The sequence below is a fragment of the Myxocyprinus asiaticus genome, chromosome 29, assembly GCF_019703515.2.
Source record: "Myxocyprinus asiaticus isolate MX2 ecotype Aquarium Trade chromosome 29, UBuf_Myxa_2, whole genome shotgun sequence".
NCBI lineage: Eukaryota > Metazoa > Chordata > Actinopteri > Cypriniformes > Catostomidae > Myxocyprinus > Myxocyprinus asiaticus.
In genome coordinates, this window is record NC_059372.1 from 15,277,650 (window position 1) to 15,296,352 (window position 18,703).

General features: G+C 36.7%; 2 protein-coding genes across 3 annotated transcripts in view; one reads left to right on the forward strand and one right to left on the reverse strand.

The window, feature by feature from the left end:
• The window catches only part of LOC127419700 (armadillo repeat-containing protein 1-like), a 118,724-nt gene extending 101,146 nt beyond the window's left edge, over window positions 1-17,578 (reverse strand). The window contains exon 1 of the mRNA XM_051661330.1: window positions 17,565-17,578. The gene's annotated coding sequence lies outside the window, so the exon portion shown is untranslated. The remainder of the gene's footprint in view (window positions 1-17,564) is intronic.
• The window catches only part of hbs1l (HBS1-like translational GTPase), a 54,203-nt gene continuing 50,847 nt past the window's right edge, over window positions 15,348-18,703 (forward strand). For both annotated transcript variants that reach the window (XM_051661322.1, XM_051661323.1), the window contains exons 1-3: window positions 15,348-15,498; window positions 15,971-16,036; window positions 16,415-16,552. In XM_051661322.1, the coding sequence (XP_051517282.1) occupies window positions 15,456-15,498; window positions 15,971-16,036; window positions 16,415-16,552 (247 nt within the window). In that variant the 5' untranslated portion in view covers window positions 15,348-15,455. The remainder of the gene's footprint in view (window positions 15,499-15,970; window positions 16,037-16,414; window positions 16,553-18,703) is intronic.

The following is an 18,703-nucleotide window of genomic DNA, read 5'->3' on the forward strand; positions in this document are numbered from 1 at the left end:
CCATTGCGCCCACTGGTTGGCATACTGTGGCAGTCACTTATCATATCGCTCAGCGAGAGCAATTGTTTCTGACCACTGGAGCTCACGTGTTCAGCGAAGCTCGGGAGCGCGCCTCTGTTGTGTCTGCGCGCTGGCTGAGAGCGCTCATCCATGCTTTGCAAAACGGGTTAATATGGGGTGCTTCATTAACAGAGAAAACACCTAGTCTAGTCGCCATTTTATTATACACTGTAAAAAAGTGGTAAAAGACTGTAAAAATGCTACAGTGAAAATTTTAAAATATATTTAAAAAGACAATACATGTAGTTTTAGAGTAACATTTTGTAAAAACAAATGTTTTTATGTAAAGTATGATTTTCTGTATAATTAACAGTATAAATGATATTATGTCTAACAAGAGAGTACATGTACTTTTAAAGGTAAAGTATTGTTAAAAGTATGGTAAAAAACAGTAATCGGGCGTTCCCAGAATTCCCTGTGTGACCCATCCACTGAATGAGGAAATCAGAGTGGCTAAAAGAAGATACTCTGAGAAGCTGAAAAACACGTTTTCAGCTAACGACCCTGCATCAGTGTGGAGTGGCATGAAACAACTTACGAATTACAGGACTCCTACCCCCAACCCTGTGGTAGACCAACAACTGGCTGATGACCTGAATGTGTTCTACTGTAGATTTGAAAGGCCCAATCTCACACCCCACACCCACTCTGACCTTCACTTCACACAAACACCAACACCTCCTGCAACCCCCCTCCTGCTACTCAACCTGCACTTAAGATCTGTGAAGATGATGTGTGCTGTGTCTTTCAAAAACAAAGGATAAGGCAAGCACAGGGCCCAGATGGTGTTTCACCTGCATGTCTTAGATCCTGTGCTAACCAGCTGGCCCCCATCTTCACACAGATCTTCAACAGATCACTGGAGCAATGTATTTGATGTATGTTAAGTATTCACAGAACTTAATGACTACAGACCTGTCGCCCTGACTCTGATCATGAAGTCATTTGAGAGACTGGTGTTGGCCCACCTGAAGGACATCACTGGACCCTTTCTAGATCCCCTTCAATTTGATTATTGAGCAAACAGGTCTGTGGATGATGCAGCCAACATGGGATTGCATCACATCCTGCAACATCTGGACAGACCAGGAATATATGCAAGGATCCTTTTTGTGGACTTCAGTTTGGCTTTCAACACCATCATCCCTGCTATACACCAACTCTCTGTTCCCATGTCTATCTGTCAGTGGATTACCAGCTTTCTGACAGACAGGCAGCAGCTTGTGAGACAGGGGAAATTCACTTCCAGCACCTATACAATCAGCACTGGTGCCCCCCAGGGATGGGTGCTCTCCCCACTACTCTTCTCCCTCTACACCAATGACTGCATCGCCAAGGACCCCTCTGTCAAGCTCCTGAAGTTTGCAGATGACACCACTGTCATCGGCCTCATCCAAGATGACGATGAATCTTCATACAGAAGGGAGGTTGAACAGCTGGCTGTCTGGTGCAGTCAAAACAACCTGGAGCTGAACACGCTCAAAACAGTGGAGATGAAAGTGGACTTTAGGAGGAACACCCCAACACTGACCCCCCTCACCATTCTAAACAGCACTGTGGCAGCAGTGGAGTCATTCAGGTTCCTGGGCACTACCATCTCACAGGACCTGAAGTGGGAGACACACATTGACTCCATTGCAAAAAAGGCCCAGCAGAGGTTGTACTTCCTTCGCCAGCTGAGGAAATTCAGCCTGCCACAGGCGCTGCTGATATAGTTCTACTCAGCAGTCATTGAGTCTGTCCTCTGCACTTCAATAACTGTCTGGTTTGGTTCAGCTACGAAATCAGACATCAGAAGACTACAAAGGACAGTTCGGACTGCTGAGAGGATTATTGGTTGCCCCCTGCCCCCCCTTCAAGAACTATGCACTTCCAGAGTGAGGAAAAAGGCTGGAAAAATCACTCTGGACCCCACTCACACTGCCCATTACCTTTTTGAACTGTTGCCTTCTGGCCGACGCTTCAGAGCTCTAAGCACCAGAACTGTCAGGCACAGGAACAGTTTTTTCCCCCAGGCTATCCTTCTCATGAACAGTTAAAACTGCCCCACTGAGCAATAATTAATGTGCAATACACAGCTTAGTCTTTTTATATTATCCAACACATCCTACCTCTTCTGCCATTACATTCCCTTGCACAATACATAACCGATTTGTATTTAGATTTGCACTACGTATATGTATGTGTGTGTGTGTGTGTGTGTGTGTGTGTGTGTGTGTGTGTGTGTGTGTGTATATATATATATATATATATATATATATATATATATATATATATATATATATATATATATGTGTGTGTGTGTGTGTATGTATGTGTATATGTATGTATGTATGAATATATATATATATATATATATATATATATATATGTATATATATATTGTCTATTGTGTATTTTATATATACTTTTTTCTTTTCAATATTTATCTATTTTTTTATTCAATTTTAATTATTTTTTAAAAGTCTTGTTGCTGTTTTTGTATTGTTGTACACTGGAAGCTCCTGTCACCAAGACAAATTCCTTGTATGTGTAAGCATACTTGGCAATAAAGCTCATTCTTATTCTGATTACATTTCATAATATTTTATGGGAATAGTTATGTTTCTTCTTATTTTTAATATCAGTTATGTACTTTGGGGTGTTCTGTGTGATATTTAATGTAGTTTAGTTAATAATTACTGCATTATTTTAATTTCACATGTGTTACCCTGATGGTGTTTAGTGTTTGTGTGAGTGACACTGAGTCTCTACATGTTTATTGGTCATTGCTCCTGGAAGCGCCTCTATTGATGAACAGGATGTCATAATGTGCCCATTTGTAATTACTATGGTGATTAACAATACATTATAAAGTGAAAAGCAGATTTTTACAGTTGCAGAAGGTTAATATATTAAGTTTATTATTTAATAATATAAATGATGGTAATGCATCGTAAAATATACAGGCATCAAAATTACATCCCATAAAGCCTGAAAAGTGGTTACCGTATTTTTTACTGAGAATTTCTGGCAACCACAGCTGCCAGTTTTTTACTGTAAATTTAACAGGATGTTTTTACAGTGTAGCCAACTTCCCTATGAAATAATTACCACGCATGGTTTATGGCTCTTTCAGACTACACAACTCACAACTGTGTATTTTTTTAAAACTACTGTTAGCTGTGGTGACATACAGTACAGTTATACAACAATAATGATATATTTAGGATAATGTGTTGTGTAATCAGATAAAGTGTGTGAGATATGTGAAACTTCATTGTGTTTAGTCATAAAGTGGGCCCTAAAGTATTTGGAGACTTATGCCACACTTATGATACTTATGTATGAATTTCAACGTAATTAAAGGAATATTCTGTGTTCAATACAAGTTTAGATAACTTGACAGCATTTGTGGCATAATGTTGATTATCATACAAAAGAATTTCGACACGTCTGTCCTTTTCTTTAAAAAAAAAAAAAAAAAAGCACAACTTGAGGTAACAGTGAGGCACTTACAATGGAAGTGAATGGGACCAATTTTTGGAGGGTTTAAAGACAGAAATGTGAAACGTATACATTTTATAAAAGCACTTACATTAAATATTCTGTTAAAACGTGTGTATTATTTGAGCTGTAAAATTCAAATTGTCGCTTTGATGGTTGTTTTAGGGTTTTAGTGTTTACGGTGTTACATCGTCATGACAACAAAGTTGTAAAATTGGCTATAACTCTACACAGTAAAGGTTAGTGAAGGATTTTATCACTCTAAAATCATGTTAACTCACATATTGTTTACGTCTTGTGGCTATACTTTTGAAACAGTGAGTATTTTAAAGTTTACGGATTGGCTCCATTCACTTCCATTGTAAGACCCTTTCCTTTTTTATAAAAAGGGAGGGAATAGTTGAAATAAATTTTTTTGGTAATCAACATTATGCCACAAATGCAGTCATTTGAGCTTAACTTGTATTGAACCTGGAATATTCCTTTAATACAATATCAAACCAACTGGCATTTGCAAACATGCTAGATCAGGGAATTTCAAACTCATGACTCTCAGGAGCCTGTAAGTGGGTGCTATAGGAGGTCTGTGAAAAATTTCAAGAAAAAAAAAAAATGTGTGACATTATCGGAAATCACAACGTTAATCGTCATAAGAAATAAAATAAAATCTGCATATAGTTTTGTGATACAAATATTTCTAGAACCTTAAGCTGTCACCTTTTCACCAGCTTTTATTGTTTAAAGCACTTTACAAATAAATTTTAATTTAATTGAAAAAAAAAAAACATTTCTCCAAGTTTATACATCTTACATTAATAGTGAAAAAAAAAATTCTAATTAGAAAACACTGTAAACTTAATAAATGAAACATTTAGAGAAAATATTTTACAGATAATATTTTTATATTTTTTTGGCTGCAACTAATGATTATTTTGATGATCGATTAATCTGATTATTAGAACGATTATTTGACTATTCGGCGATTATTGCAATGATTAATCATTAGCTCTTAACCGATTATTCATCTTGTGCCTGACTTAAAAGGTTATATTAAACGTGCTTACTAACAATAAAGAGGACAAAATCATCTTTTAAAAATACCTCTAAATGACATTCACTGAATTAAAGGAAAAAAATATACTTTTTAAGTTTAATTCAGTAAAGAAATTCACTGCAAAAAATCCTATTGTCATCAAGTGTGTTTTCTTGTTTTCAATTTTAAAATATCTAAAAATCCTTAAAACAAGATACAATTACTTGAAAAGCAACATATAAGATATTTAGACTTGCTTTAAGAGAATGTATCTTAAATATAAGTGTGTTTTGTATTTTTTTACTTGGTTATACTTCTGTGAGGGCAGTAAAGACAAAATATACTTATATTCAAGATTTATTCCCTAAAAGCAAGTCTAAATATCTTATATGCTGCTTCTCAGGTTTTTTTAAAGGATTTTTAGATATTAAAATATTTGTATTTTTAATATTATATTCAACATTCTCAGATAAGTGTTTTCTTCTGCAGTATAGCTGCTAAAGTAAATGTACATTGTTTACTGTTATTATATTATGTCTCTCTTAACAACTGACTATCAACCGACAGCCTGAATGTCAATACAGTACAATACTGTACATTTAGTATCTATATAGTAAAAAACAACAAAAAAAACAAAAACAGCATATTGTATACTGTACAGTGTATGTTATTATTTGTATATTGTTGAGTGTAATTATGTGTATAACAGATGTTTAAATTGTGTTGTGTTAATTTAATGTTTTAAGTTGTGTAATTATGTATAACAGATGTTTAAATTGTGTTGTGTTAATTTGATGTTTTAAGTTGAGTGTAATTATGTATAACAGATGTTTAAATTGTGTTGTGTTAATTTGATGTTTTAAGTTGAGTGTAATTATGTATAACAGATGTTTAAATTGTGTTGTGTTAATTTGATGTTTTAAGTTGAGTTTAATTATGTGTATAACAGATGTTTAAATTGTGTTGTGTTAATCTGATGTTATTGTAAATTGGTATATGTCTCATCACTGTCACGACTGCTATGTTGATCAGAACTGCACCCAAGAATTTCACACACCATTGCACTTGTGTATATGGCTGTGTGACAATAAAGTGATTTGATTGATTTGATTTGATAAAGGAGTTTTAGATATTTATATTGGAAAGCCAAAACAAAAATGTATTTTTTTGTAGTGTATAATGGGGCGAAGACTACCCTTTCACCTTTCTGTTCACTTCAATCCAACTTTAACTCACAAAAAAAAAAAAAAAAAAACTCTCTCATATTAATAAAGCTGCGTATTCTTATAGGATTCATATTCAGCTGTAGGTTATAACAGAATGCCACAATCATAAAACAAAACATGGCAACAAAGAAAAAAATGAAATGACCCCTGTTCAAAAGTCTGCATACACTCTTAAAGATTTTCCCGTCAAAAAACAGTAAAGAACTGGCAGCAGCATTGCCAGCATATTACTGTAAAATTAACGGTGTCTTGCTGTGGCTGAAATTAACAGCTAAAAGTATGTTTGTTAATTGTCACCACTGTTGCGTTTTGTATGCCGAGAGTTGATATCTGTGTGTCTTGATACCAACTCAAGTTATGCTGTAAGTTCATCAAAAACATCAAACACTCAATTTGCTGATATCATTTTGCTGAAATATCCTTTACTGTTTTTGCTTTTATGTTTTTATGTGTAATGCATCACTATTGCCACAAATAGTGCCATTTGCAAGGTAGGATCAGATATTCAGTCTGACCTTAGGTTTTGTCTTCAAAGTAGCACAGTGCAATAACTTGTATTTTACTTTAACATAAATTGACTGATTGGAAGAACATAATATAATAATAAAGAAGGTCCAAGGTGCCTGCTCAAGAGATCACTAATCACCATAATGGTGACTTCAATCAAAACACAACTATTGATAACAAAACAACAACACTAATTAAACTAAGACTTCTATTAAGTCTGAATAAATAATTTTGTACGTGTTTTTCTTTTTTTTTTTTTTTTTTATTATTATTTTATTTTTTATTTTTTGTAGCTCCAATGCATTGCCAAAGCACATATTCTTATTCAAGTGCAAAGGCTTATGGGTATTTCACCATTATAACCCACAATGCAGTGCTATACTGTTATTTTACTGTGTACAGATTGTTGTTGTTTTTTATTTTTTCATAAAAAATACACTGTTCAATCCTGGCAAAACTGTACATTTAATATGTACATTGCTTCTAAGGTTGATTTTTTTTTATTTGACTTCTCATTAGACAGACAAGTGAAGGCTAATGTGAGATGATAAAGAACAGAGGAGTTGGTCAGAAACATCATGAACACTAACCATGCCATCAATTTTCACAAGATTCCCCGTGCCTTTAGAGCTCACACACCCCCAAAACATCAGTGAGCCACCACCATGCTTCACAGTGGGGATGGTATTCTTTTCACTATAGGCCTTGTCGACCCCTCTCCAAACATAGCGCTTATGGTTGTGACCATAAAGCTCTATTTTGGTCTCGTCACTCCAAATTACAGTGTGCCAGAAGCTGTGAGGCGTGTCAAGGTGTTGTCGGGCATATTGTAACCGGACATTTTTATGGCATTGGCTTCTTTCTGTCAAATCGACCATGCAGCTCATTTTTGTTGAAGTATCGTCGTATTGTGCTCCTTGAAACAACCACACCGTCTTTTTCCAGAGCAGCCTGTATTTCTCCTGAGGTTACCTGTGGGTTTTTCTTTGTATCCCGAACAATTCTTCTGGCAGTTGTGGCTGAAATCTTTCTTGGTCTACCTGACCTTGGCTTGGTATCAAGAGATCCCCGAATTTTCCACTTAATAAGTGATTGAACAGTACTGACTGGCATTTTCAAGGCTTTGGATATCTTTTTATATCCTTTTCCATCTTTATAAAGTTCCATTACCTTGTTACGCAGGTCTTTTGACAGTTCTTTTCTGGTCCCCATGGCTCAGTATCTAACCTGCTCAGTGCATCCACGTGAGAGCTAACAAACTCATTGATTATTTAAACACAGACACTAATTGCAATTTAAAAAGCCACAGGTGTGGGAAATTAACCTTTAATTGCCATTTGAACCTGTGTGTGTCACCTTGTGTGTCTGTAACAAGGCCAAACATTCAAGGGTATGTAAACTTTTGATCAGGGCCATTTGGGTGATTTCTGTTATCATTATGATTTAAAAAGGAGACAGACAACTATGTGATAATAAATGGCTTAATATGATCACTATCCTTAAATAAAAGTCCGTTTTTTTTGCATGATCAGTCATATTTTCAAAATCAATGCCAAAATTTCACAATTTCTGCCAGGGTATGCAAACTTTTGAGCACAATTGTATATTATGATTCAATAAGTCGTGAGCCATCATGTTATAATCTAGCTGCATTAAGCGTGTGCTCTCGAGGGATGTGCATCCCCACGACAGAGTGTGCATCAGCCAGGTGCAGTTTCAATCTCTCCCCCTTAGATCGGAATGAAAAGAATGAAAGATGATAGGACAGGGAACAGATAAAAGCAAACAGTATCAACCTTACTCAAGCAAGTAGAGACACCTACTACAGCTTCAGAGATTCACAGCAGGTAATCAAACTTAACTGCGTCTGTACTTCATTATGATCAGGGACATATAGCGATGTGACCTTTTCATGTAAAAATTATGTATATATAAAAATATATAAATATAAAATTTGATTTTGGGAGAGTGCAGCCCAATTATGATGTGTAAAAATGCGGTGATGTATAGGCACCACACTAGATTTTGGAACAGTGCAATAACTGAACATAATTAAAATTGGATATACGGTTAATGATTGTGAAAGTATATCTTTATAAAGAGCATTGCTCAACTGTAAGGCCCTATGACATCATCACTGTTTTTTGAGTAAACTCAGTTTTGGAAATTTGGGTTTGGGAAGTGCCCAAAAGTGGATGACAACTTGGACTCTACAACTCAACAAACTCTATTGCCCCCCAGTCAAACTGTAATGTTTCTGAAGCTTCTAAAACATGTCTGGAAACATCAAACGTACAGGGAGCATCACTTAAAATGTGTGCATGTGTGTGATTATGTTAAAGTGCATAGTTTTCCATTGCAGCTTCTTTGTCACTTTGTGACCTCAAAATATTTGTGAGTCAGTCTGGAACCAGACACCACACACAGACCATACACTCATTGTTGACACTGCTGTCCTGAAGACCTAATTAAATCTATGAACTCTTTTTCTATACAGTGAACTTTCTCCCTTGTGTTGTGTCTGTCTCTTTGTAAATCTTTTCCTCCCATTATATCCTGTCATTGGTACAACCTGTGGGTAACACCTTTTTTAGAAAGATGCAAAGGAATAAACAACCCCTTACCACACACACACACCGCAGAGAAGGTGAATCGAGGAGCACTCAAATGTTTATCTCCTGTCTTGTCTTTCAATAGTTGGCCCACTAAGAACCTTAGTTTCAATGATCCCTTAACACTTGTTAATAATAACAAGAAAACACTAATTAATAATGCATATATATATGTGTTGTGCAATAAACCTCTTTTTCTGCACATGGAAGAACCCCTCCCACTGAATGCCTTTGCAACATACTCTCTGTAGAATTTATATACATCGATCAGCCACAACATTAAAACCACCTTCCTAATATTGTGTAGGTCCCCCTTGTGCCACCAAAACAGTGCCAACCTGCATCTCAGAATAGCATTCTGAGATTACATACTTCTCACCACAGTTGTACAGAGCAGTTATCTGAGTTACCTTAGACTTTGTCAATTCGAACCAGTCTGGCCATTCTCTGTTGACCTCTCTCATCAACAAGGCATTTCCGCCCACAGAACTGCTGCTCACTGGATGTTTTTTGTTTTTGGCACCATTCTGAGTAAACTCTAGAGACTGTTGTGTGTGAAAATCCCAGGAGATCAGCAGTTACAGAAATACTCAAACCAGCTCGTCTGGCACCAACAATCATGTCACGGTCCAAATCACTGAGATCAAATTTTTTCCCCATTCTGATGGTTGATGTGAACATTAACTGAAGCTCCTGACCCGTATGTGCATGATTTTATGCACTGCACTGCTGCCACATGATTGGCTGATTAGATAATCACATGGACGATTTTTGGTGCCAGACGGGCTGGTTTGAGTATTTCTGTAACTGCTGATCTCCTGGGATTTTCATGCACAACAGTCTCTAGAATTTACTCAGAATCGTGCCAAAAACAAAAAACATCCAGTGAGTGGCAGTTCTGTGGATGGAAATGCCTTGCTGATGAGAGAGGTCAACAGATAATGGCCAGACTGGTTTGAACTGACAAAGTCTATGGTAAGACAGATAACCTGCTCTGTACAATTGTGGTGAGAAGAATATCATCTTAGAATGCTATTCTGAGATATGGGTTGCCGCTGTTTTGGCGGCACGAGGGGGACCTACACAATAATAGGTAGGTGGTTTTAATGTTGTGGCTGTTCGGTGTATCTGGGTCACTCTAAGAAAGCATGATGCAATGAAGCATCTGTATATCTGTTGTGTTGAGTGTGTTTTTAAGTTAAATATAGACATGTACTCAAAGTTCTAAATGTCATGCAGATGTGAATGAAACTTATTTAGTACAGACAGTACCAGATTAGTAACTGTGGTAAAAATCTTTCTTACTGTCGCTTTCTCACCCACACAGTATGAGAGCTGTATCCCACATGTTGTGAACAGAACAAATTCATTCACAACATCATAATTTTGTTCCTGATGCAACAGGTAATCAAAAAATGTGAACATTTATGTTGACTTCACTCAATTGATTGAGTAAACCTGCTCCCTTAATTTAATTGAGTAATGGCATCTCTAAAACTTGTGCAATTAAGTTCACTTAAAGGGGTCATGAAGTGCTATTTTTTATCATTTTATTATCATCCCTGAGGAATGATAATATTATGAAAGTTTTTTTTCTGTCACAATTTAGTAATATATGATAATTTTCCACCCTCTTTTTGGCCCTCTGTCTGAAACGCTTGGTTCTGGGCTAAGCGCTTCTTTAAAGCTTTAACTTAATGCCCACTGTTATGATTGGCTAACAATATGCAGCCCCTAAAATTTAGCAAATTCAACCTGAAGAGAATGTACAAGCCCTTCAGTGTTATAAAACAAAACTCCAGTGTTTACACATAATGCACATCCAACACATTGCATCTGAATTTATTAAACTGTTCATCTCAAGCACAACTGTTAACACTCAGCACCATAAACTATCAAACAATCATGACATTTGAAATATTCATGAATTAAACAGTTTACTTAAGTTTTTGAAGTGTTTTTAACTGCCCCTCCCCCGAAACTGTTGTTATTATAGTATATATTACGGTACAGTACCATTGTTTATATTATCAAATGATAAACTTAATATATTAATTTTCTGAAATGTAAACATCTGCTTTTCACTTTAAAATGTATTGTTAATTACCATAGTAATTGCGAAAGGGCACATGAAAACATGCTGTTCATCAATAGTGGTGCTTCCAGTTGCAATGCCCAATAAACATGGAGAGACAGTGCTCAGTGTCACACACAAACACTAAACACCATCAAGGTAACATGTGAAATTAAAATAATGCAGTAAATATTAAATAAACTACATCAAATATAACACAGAACACCCCAAAGTACATAACTGATATTAAAAATAAGAAGAAACATAACTATTCCCATAAAATATAATTAAATGTAATGGGTCACACAGGGAATTCTGGGAATGCTCGATTACTGTTTTTAACCGTAATTTTAACAATAATTTACTGTAAAAACAGTATATGCACTCTCTTGTTAAGCATAATATAAATTTCAACCATTAATTATACAGGAAAATCATACTTTTTACAACCAAAAAATTAAATTTTTACAACATTTTACCATAAAACTACATGAATTGTCTTTTAAAATTTATTAAAACATTTTATGTATATTTTACGGTAACTACTGATTAACCAATGTACGTTTTTTTACTGTAGCATTTTTACAGACTTTTACCATTAAAATTACAGACTGTTTTTACAGTGCATACACCAAGAATTAAAAAAGCGCAGATGGGCAAATGAACGCGTCCATGATGCGTTTGAGCTCAAATAAATAAGAGGCGGCAGCTGAATGAAAGACAGTTGCTTCCCTCTTTTGTAACTTGACAAAGTTGTAACCTTTAAAAGCGGCACGAGATATGTTTCAAGTCGTCAAAGAGTCTGTGTAGTGCATGAATATATTCAAAAATAATCCAAAATTGTCCAGATGGGTCCCCTTAGGTGTTATGTTAGGAATAGTAGCCACACAAGGCCTGCTCACTTGACTTGAATTGCGCGCCAGTGGGCAGCGCCAAGGGTTTGATGATATGTTGTGGGATGTGCAAATACAAATGAACAATGTGTCATGATGTCACGAACAGACAGATTTCAAAACGAGATGTTTCAGCAGGGTGGCAACTATAAATGCTCTTTTAGACTGGGGAGGAAATTTTGAGTTCTGAAATGTACAGTTTGTTATTATAGAACAATTACCTCTTATATGTCTAAATAACAAGGAAAATTTGAATCTCCATTTCATGACCCCTTTAACTAGGTGATCATATAGAATGAACTTAGCTAATTAAGTTCACTATATGCAAGTGGACTTAACTCAGATTTTCAATTGAAACGTGGTTGTTTCTACTCAATAATTTTAATTGAATGGACTCAAATTTAGGTCATACAATAACACAGCTCAAATAAACTAGATTATAACTGATTTTAGGTCAATCATTAAATAAAATTATTTCTCCACAGAACTGCATTGACACCTGTACTTCAGTTTCACATGCACAAGGAAAACTGAAATAATGTTAACAGGTCCAACTTGATCAAAGGGGACACAGATCACCCTAATGGTGATATCACACAAAACGACTATTTGCAACAAAACAACAATACTACAAAAGAGCTAAAATCTCTATGAATTCTTAATAACAGCTATTTAAATGTCCCCATATGTTCCCTTTGACAAAGGAAACATAATTAAATAATTTAAGCAAGGCATTGTGGGTATTCCTCATAGCCTCAATGTTGTACTCAAGATATTAAGTTTATGGATTTGTAATAAAAATAAGTTCAAGGAGGGTAGATATTTGAGTTATAATCTCAAAATTTGACATTTCAAGTAATATTTAATTAAGACAACTTGATTTTTCCAGTAATGACAACATTAGGGTTTACAGAGAGCTCCCTGAAGTGTTTAATTATACTGCACGTTTGTTTCAAGATGAAGTTGGTCAATTATGTGAAATGAACATGGAACCAAGTTGATTTTCCTCAACACTTTTTGGGTATCACCCTGCCTTTGAACATACCCAAGAATCAAAGTAGGGCAGAATACTGCATAAACTTACCAAATTATGAAGTTCTTGAAGAATCTGATACAAAAGGGATGGTAAGAGAGATTGAAGGTGCTTTCCAGGACTAAATTCTGCAGCTGCACAGTTTTTTGTTTTTGTTTTTTGTTATAGTTAACCCTTTAAGGGATTTTTTCTCTCCATCTAGGTAACTGTATGAAGGTCAAAAGATAATTTAAACATGCAACTTGGCAGTTCATATAGATCTGCTTTGTTGCAAACTATTTCATTGTGACAAACGTGATAAAAAATGACAAAGGAAATCCCATAGATTTATGGCACTTTTCCACTGCACGTTACGGTTCGACTCGACTCGGCTCGCTTTACTTTTTTGAGCTTGCTTTTCTACTGCAGTTTAGTGCCGCCTCAACGTGGGTGGGATTATAGGCTGATCGTCATAGTTGCGCCGCCTCTACTGCTGTGACATCATCTTAAATGCGACACAAACATTACTGACCATAAACAATAACACGACCGCTAGCTGTTAGCTACTAGCTCATTGTGCTGCATAAAGCAGTTGTTGCATGGTGATTTTACACAAGTGTAACAGTTAAATCGGCCTGGTTGTTTTAGAAGCAAGCTTTCCAGTAGCTGGTCAACTAAATAAAGTGAAGCTTTCAAGCAGAATATAGAGTTACCGTAACAAAACATACCATCCTCCATCGTGGACTTCAACATCGCCGAGTCCAGGGCACTCTCCCTCCCATTGCTTGCCGGTCTATTGCCATAGATAACGTCCATTTGGTAGAATCACTTCCACTTTCTTCTGTTTGAACCACTCCGGCTGTTGTGGTCCTTGATGGTTCTGTATTTCTTTTTACAATTTGAAAGTCGTGTGAACAAATTATATTGCTATCGCTGTTGCTAACTGTAAAACTAGCTGGTTGTTGTCCCGTGTCGCAAATCCAGTGATGCTGGTAGTGACAATTCTCTCTGACCAATCAGTAATCTGCAGGGTTTTGACGTCACATTTAGTATCGGTTCGGCTCGCTTGGAACCTCGACCGAGGTGGTACTAAAAAAAGTACCAGGTACCAGGTACTATCCACAGTGGAAAACCCCCAAAAAGTGGGCAGAGTTGAGTCAAGTCGAGCTGTACCGTGCAGTGGAAAAGCCCCATTACATTTAAGGAGGGACCTGGGCCATTTCGTAAAACAGAATACTTGGGCCAGTTAGCAAGGACCTTGCAATGGCCTGGCAACCACCCACAACACCCTACTGTAGCACTGTTTCTTCAGAAAATGTAAAAATATAGTTGACAAACTAAATTTACTAAACTAAAGTATTTCTAAGGGGCAGCCGTTCAAGCACCAAGTTAAAAAGTTACAGTAGCTCTGCCTGTTTTAACATGTTTTAACAATATGGAAAATTAGCCTACAGTGAGAAATGTACGATTTCCTCCATTACTCCCAATTTTAATAAACTTTGTGCAAGTGACCAAGCGTCCATTCATTTTAGAAGGTTAGAAGCAACATTTGTTCTTTTTATAGCTTTAAATCTTTTCTCAAAGTGAAAAATTACAACAACAACAACAACAAAAAAAAAACCATAGTAACCGTAATAATACAATATAAGCTGGTGACCAGCTGGTCTTGCAAGAGTGCATGTACAGTATGTACAAAGGGACCACGCGTAGGCCATGTGTTGGCCAAGCACTTGCGTCTGTGTTCGCGTACTTGCATGAAGTATGTTTCGGCCTTAACCCTTCCCTACCCTTACCCTACCTACCTTAACCCTAAGCTACACTACCCTACATACCCTAACCATAACCCCATACCCTATCGGGGCTAGGGCGAAACAAATTCAGGCGGGGAACACACTTCGATGCAACAACTGTACAGAATCTGACAGTACGCGATTTTGGACACAGCTACGGTTTCAAAAATAGCTAATCGGGGAAGTGGTGGCTCAGCAGTTAAGGCTCTGGGTTACTGACCAGAAGGTCAGGGATTCAAGCCCCAGCACTACCAAGATGCCACTGTTGGGCCCTTGAGCAAGGCCCTTGACCCTATCTGCTCTAGGTGCACCATATCATGGCTGACCTTGTACTCTGACCCCAGTTTAGCTGGGATATGTGAAAAATAGAATTTCACTGTAGATATGCAAAAATGTATAATGTGTGACAATAATAAATGCTTTCTTTCTTCTTTCTACAAGACCTAAATCATAATTTTATTTTAGTGGGGTAATCAACATTATGCTACAAATACTGATCTTAATTTAACTTAAGAAAGCTGCTTTCATAATCCTTGTGTCATTTCGTTTAATATCAAAAGTTCTACTAAATGAATTTTCACTTGTCCTCGCGCTAACTAAAACGCCTCTTCGTATTTTCTTTCTGCGCATGCGCGCACCCTTGTTTCTGATGGCCGTCAATATGGCGGGCGTTGAGTGAGACGCATGCCAAAGCTTTACATTGAGAATTGATTTCTCGCCCTGCGCACCGTGTTTACGTGAAAGAAAGCCGTCGAACAAAACATGTCCCGTCACAGGAATGTACGAGGTTATAACTACGACGAAGGTAGATACGGGGAATAGGATATTTTACCGGTTTTATGTCAAGCGGCCTGTATGAATGCTAGTTAGCTGGTTTATTTTGTAGCATGCAGGGTTCAGATTACCTCACTGCTGTCGTGTTACTCTTTCAGCTGGACCACCCAGCAGTCAAATAACAGGGGTTACCTCTTTGTGCCTTTAAAAACAAACAGTAGTATTATAAAATGTCTTTCTTTATTATTACAGTATGATTTAGTGAGCACAAGTCAGCTGAGGTTTTATCATTTGTCTTAAGTCATATAAGGTGTAACCGCTGATTACCTTTTTTCAATTCAGTGTAACAGTTGTAGTGTTTCAGGTGGTGTGGCTGACTAAGCAAAACGGTTTCTGGCCCCATCAAAGCATTTCTCTTTGTTTATGCAGGGTTTGAACTGTTTTAACTAGCTATTATTGTTTGGAGTATAACATAATATTCTGAATTTCTTCCTTGCTTGTAGACTTTGAGGATGATGACATGTACGGACAGTCCGTGGAGGATGACTACTGCATCTCTCCTGCCACTGGTTTGTGTTGTCATTTATAAACAATGTGTAAATTCTTTCTTGTAATGGTGTCAGTCATGTAGTATCATGAATGTATCTTACATGTAGAAAATTCTTGATGTTAGTTGTATTTATTTGTAATTGGTTAGGCCTACTAAACATATTGGTATCATATAATTTTGGCAATATATGTTGTATTATCATCAGACCAGTCTGTTATGGATGACATTTTGATTTAAACCACCCAGTGAATGTTACGTTCTCGTGTGACTCAGTGCAGTGCCATTTGTTGGAACACTTATTTCCGTTTCTATATACATGGAGTCATTAAGAGTAAAAAAAAATATCGTATAGTTTTGTCTGGTGTGCCTTAATGTTTCTGGCTTCATGTTTTCATAGCCGCACAGTTTATCTACTCACGTCAAGACTCAAGGCAAGCACGGCAGGTGGAGACACTGGAGGAGGCAGAGTATGAGGAAGAGGAGGAGATGCCAACCTCTCCCACCGTCACACACACACTTGACCCACTGGAGCAAGGTACACACTGACTCCCATGTTTGATTTCTGGTTTTACAGGTGTATGTACACTGGTGGCCAAAAGTTTGGAATAATGTACAGATTTAGCTATTTCAGAAGGAAATTGGTACTTTAATTCACCAAAGTGGCATTAAACTAATCACAAAGTATAGTCAGGACATTACTGATGTAAAAAAACAGCACCATCACTATTTGAAAAAAAGTAATTTTTGATCAAATCTAGACAGGCCCCATTTCCAGCAGCCATCACGCCAACATCTTATCCTTGAGTAATCATGCTAAATCGCTAATGTGGTACTAGAAAATCACTTGCCATTATATCAAACACTGCTGAAAGAGATTTTGGTTCGTTAAATGAATCTTAACATTGTCTTTGTGTTTGTTTATGAGTTGCCACAGTATGCAACAGACTGGCATGTCTTAAGGTCAATATTAGGTGAGAAATGGCAAAAAAAGAAGCGGCTTTCTCTAGAAACTCATCAGTCAATCATTGTTTTGAGGAATGAAGGCTATACAATGCTTGAAATTGCCAAAAAACTGAAGATTTCATACAAAGGTGTACACTACAGTCTTCATAGACAAAGGACAACTGGCTGAAGGACAGAAAGAGATGTGGAAAGCCAGATGTACAACTAAACAAGAGGATAAGTACATCAGAGTCTCTAGTTTGAGAAATAGACACCTCACATGTCCTCAGCTGACAGCTTCATTGAATTCTACCCGCTTAACACCAGTTTCATGTACAACAGTAAAGAGAAGACTCAGGGGTGCAGGCCTTATGGGAAGAATTGCAAAGAAAAAGCCACTTTTGAAACAGAAAAACAAAAAGAAAATGTTAGTGGGCAAAGAAACTCAGACATTGGACAACAGATAATTGGAAAAGAGTGTTATGGATCTTAACCCCATTGAGCTTTTGTGGGATCAGCTAGACTGTAAGGTGCATGAGAAGTGCCCGAGAAGACAGCCACATCTATGGCTAGTGCTACAGGAAGTGTGGGGGGTGAAATGGCACCTGAGTATCTGGACAAACTGACAGCTAGAATGAAAAGGTTAGAAAGGATCTGTAAAGCTGTCATTGCTGCACGTGGAGGATTTTGTGATGAGAACTCTTTGAAGTAGTTTAAGAAGTTCTGATTTTTTTTTTTTTTTTCCAAATTGTAATAGTAATTTTTCACGTTATTAATGTCCTGACTACACATTGTGATCAGCTGAATGCCACTTTGGTGAATAAAAGTACCAATTTCTTTCCATAAGAGCAAAATATGTACATTATTCCAAACATTTGGCAGCCAGTCTATGTGAAGAACGGCAGGGCAACATAGCTAAAAATTAATATCTCAATGTTTTTCTGCCCTTTCAACATGCCCAAATATTTATGTATTTGCTCTGAAATGGCTTAAATGGAAATGATTCTAATTGGTGGAACCATCATTTCAACCAAATAGCAGTTATTGCAAAATAGATTCAGAATGTTAAAACAACATTAAGCGAATCAGGGCATGTTTTCCACACTGCTTTCCACACTTTTCACTAAATTAACATGATCACTATTATTTATAGAGTGGTAAGAAAAAGTATGTGAACCCTTTGGAATTACCTGCATTTATGTATAAATTTGTCTCAGTCTGGTTTTATCTTTATCTAAGTTACAACAATGAACAAACACCATCTGTTTTATCTAATAACACAAATGATTGTATTGTTCTTGTACATCTTAAATGCATCATTCAAACATCCAGTTAATGAAATAAGATTGGAGGTGTGGGTTAGAGCTACTTTGACTTATAAAAAGCATTTTGAGTTTGCTATTTACAGAAACATCTGACGAGGACCCCCGCAAAAAAGAGATCTCAGAAAACCTACGATCAAGAATTGTTGCTTTGCATAAAGCTGGAAAGGATTACTAAATTATCTCGAAGAGTTTAGATATTCTGTTCACAGTTAGACAGATTGTCTATAAATGGAGATTATTTAGTACTGTGGCTTCACTCCCTAGAAGTGGCCATCCAGCCAAGATGACTCAAAGGGGCACACCGCAAAATGCTCAGTGAGGTAAAAAAGAACCACAGAGTGACAACTAAAGATTTGAAGAAATCATTGGAACTGGTTAACATCTCTGTTCATGAGTCTACTATATGGAAAACATTAGAC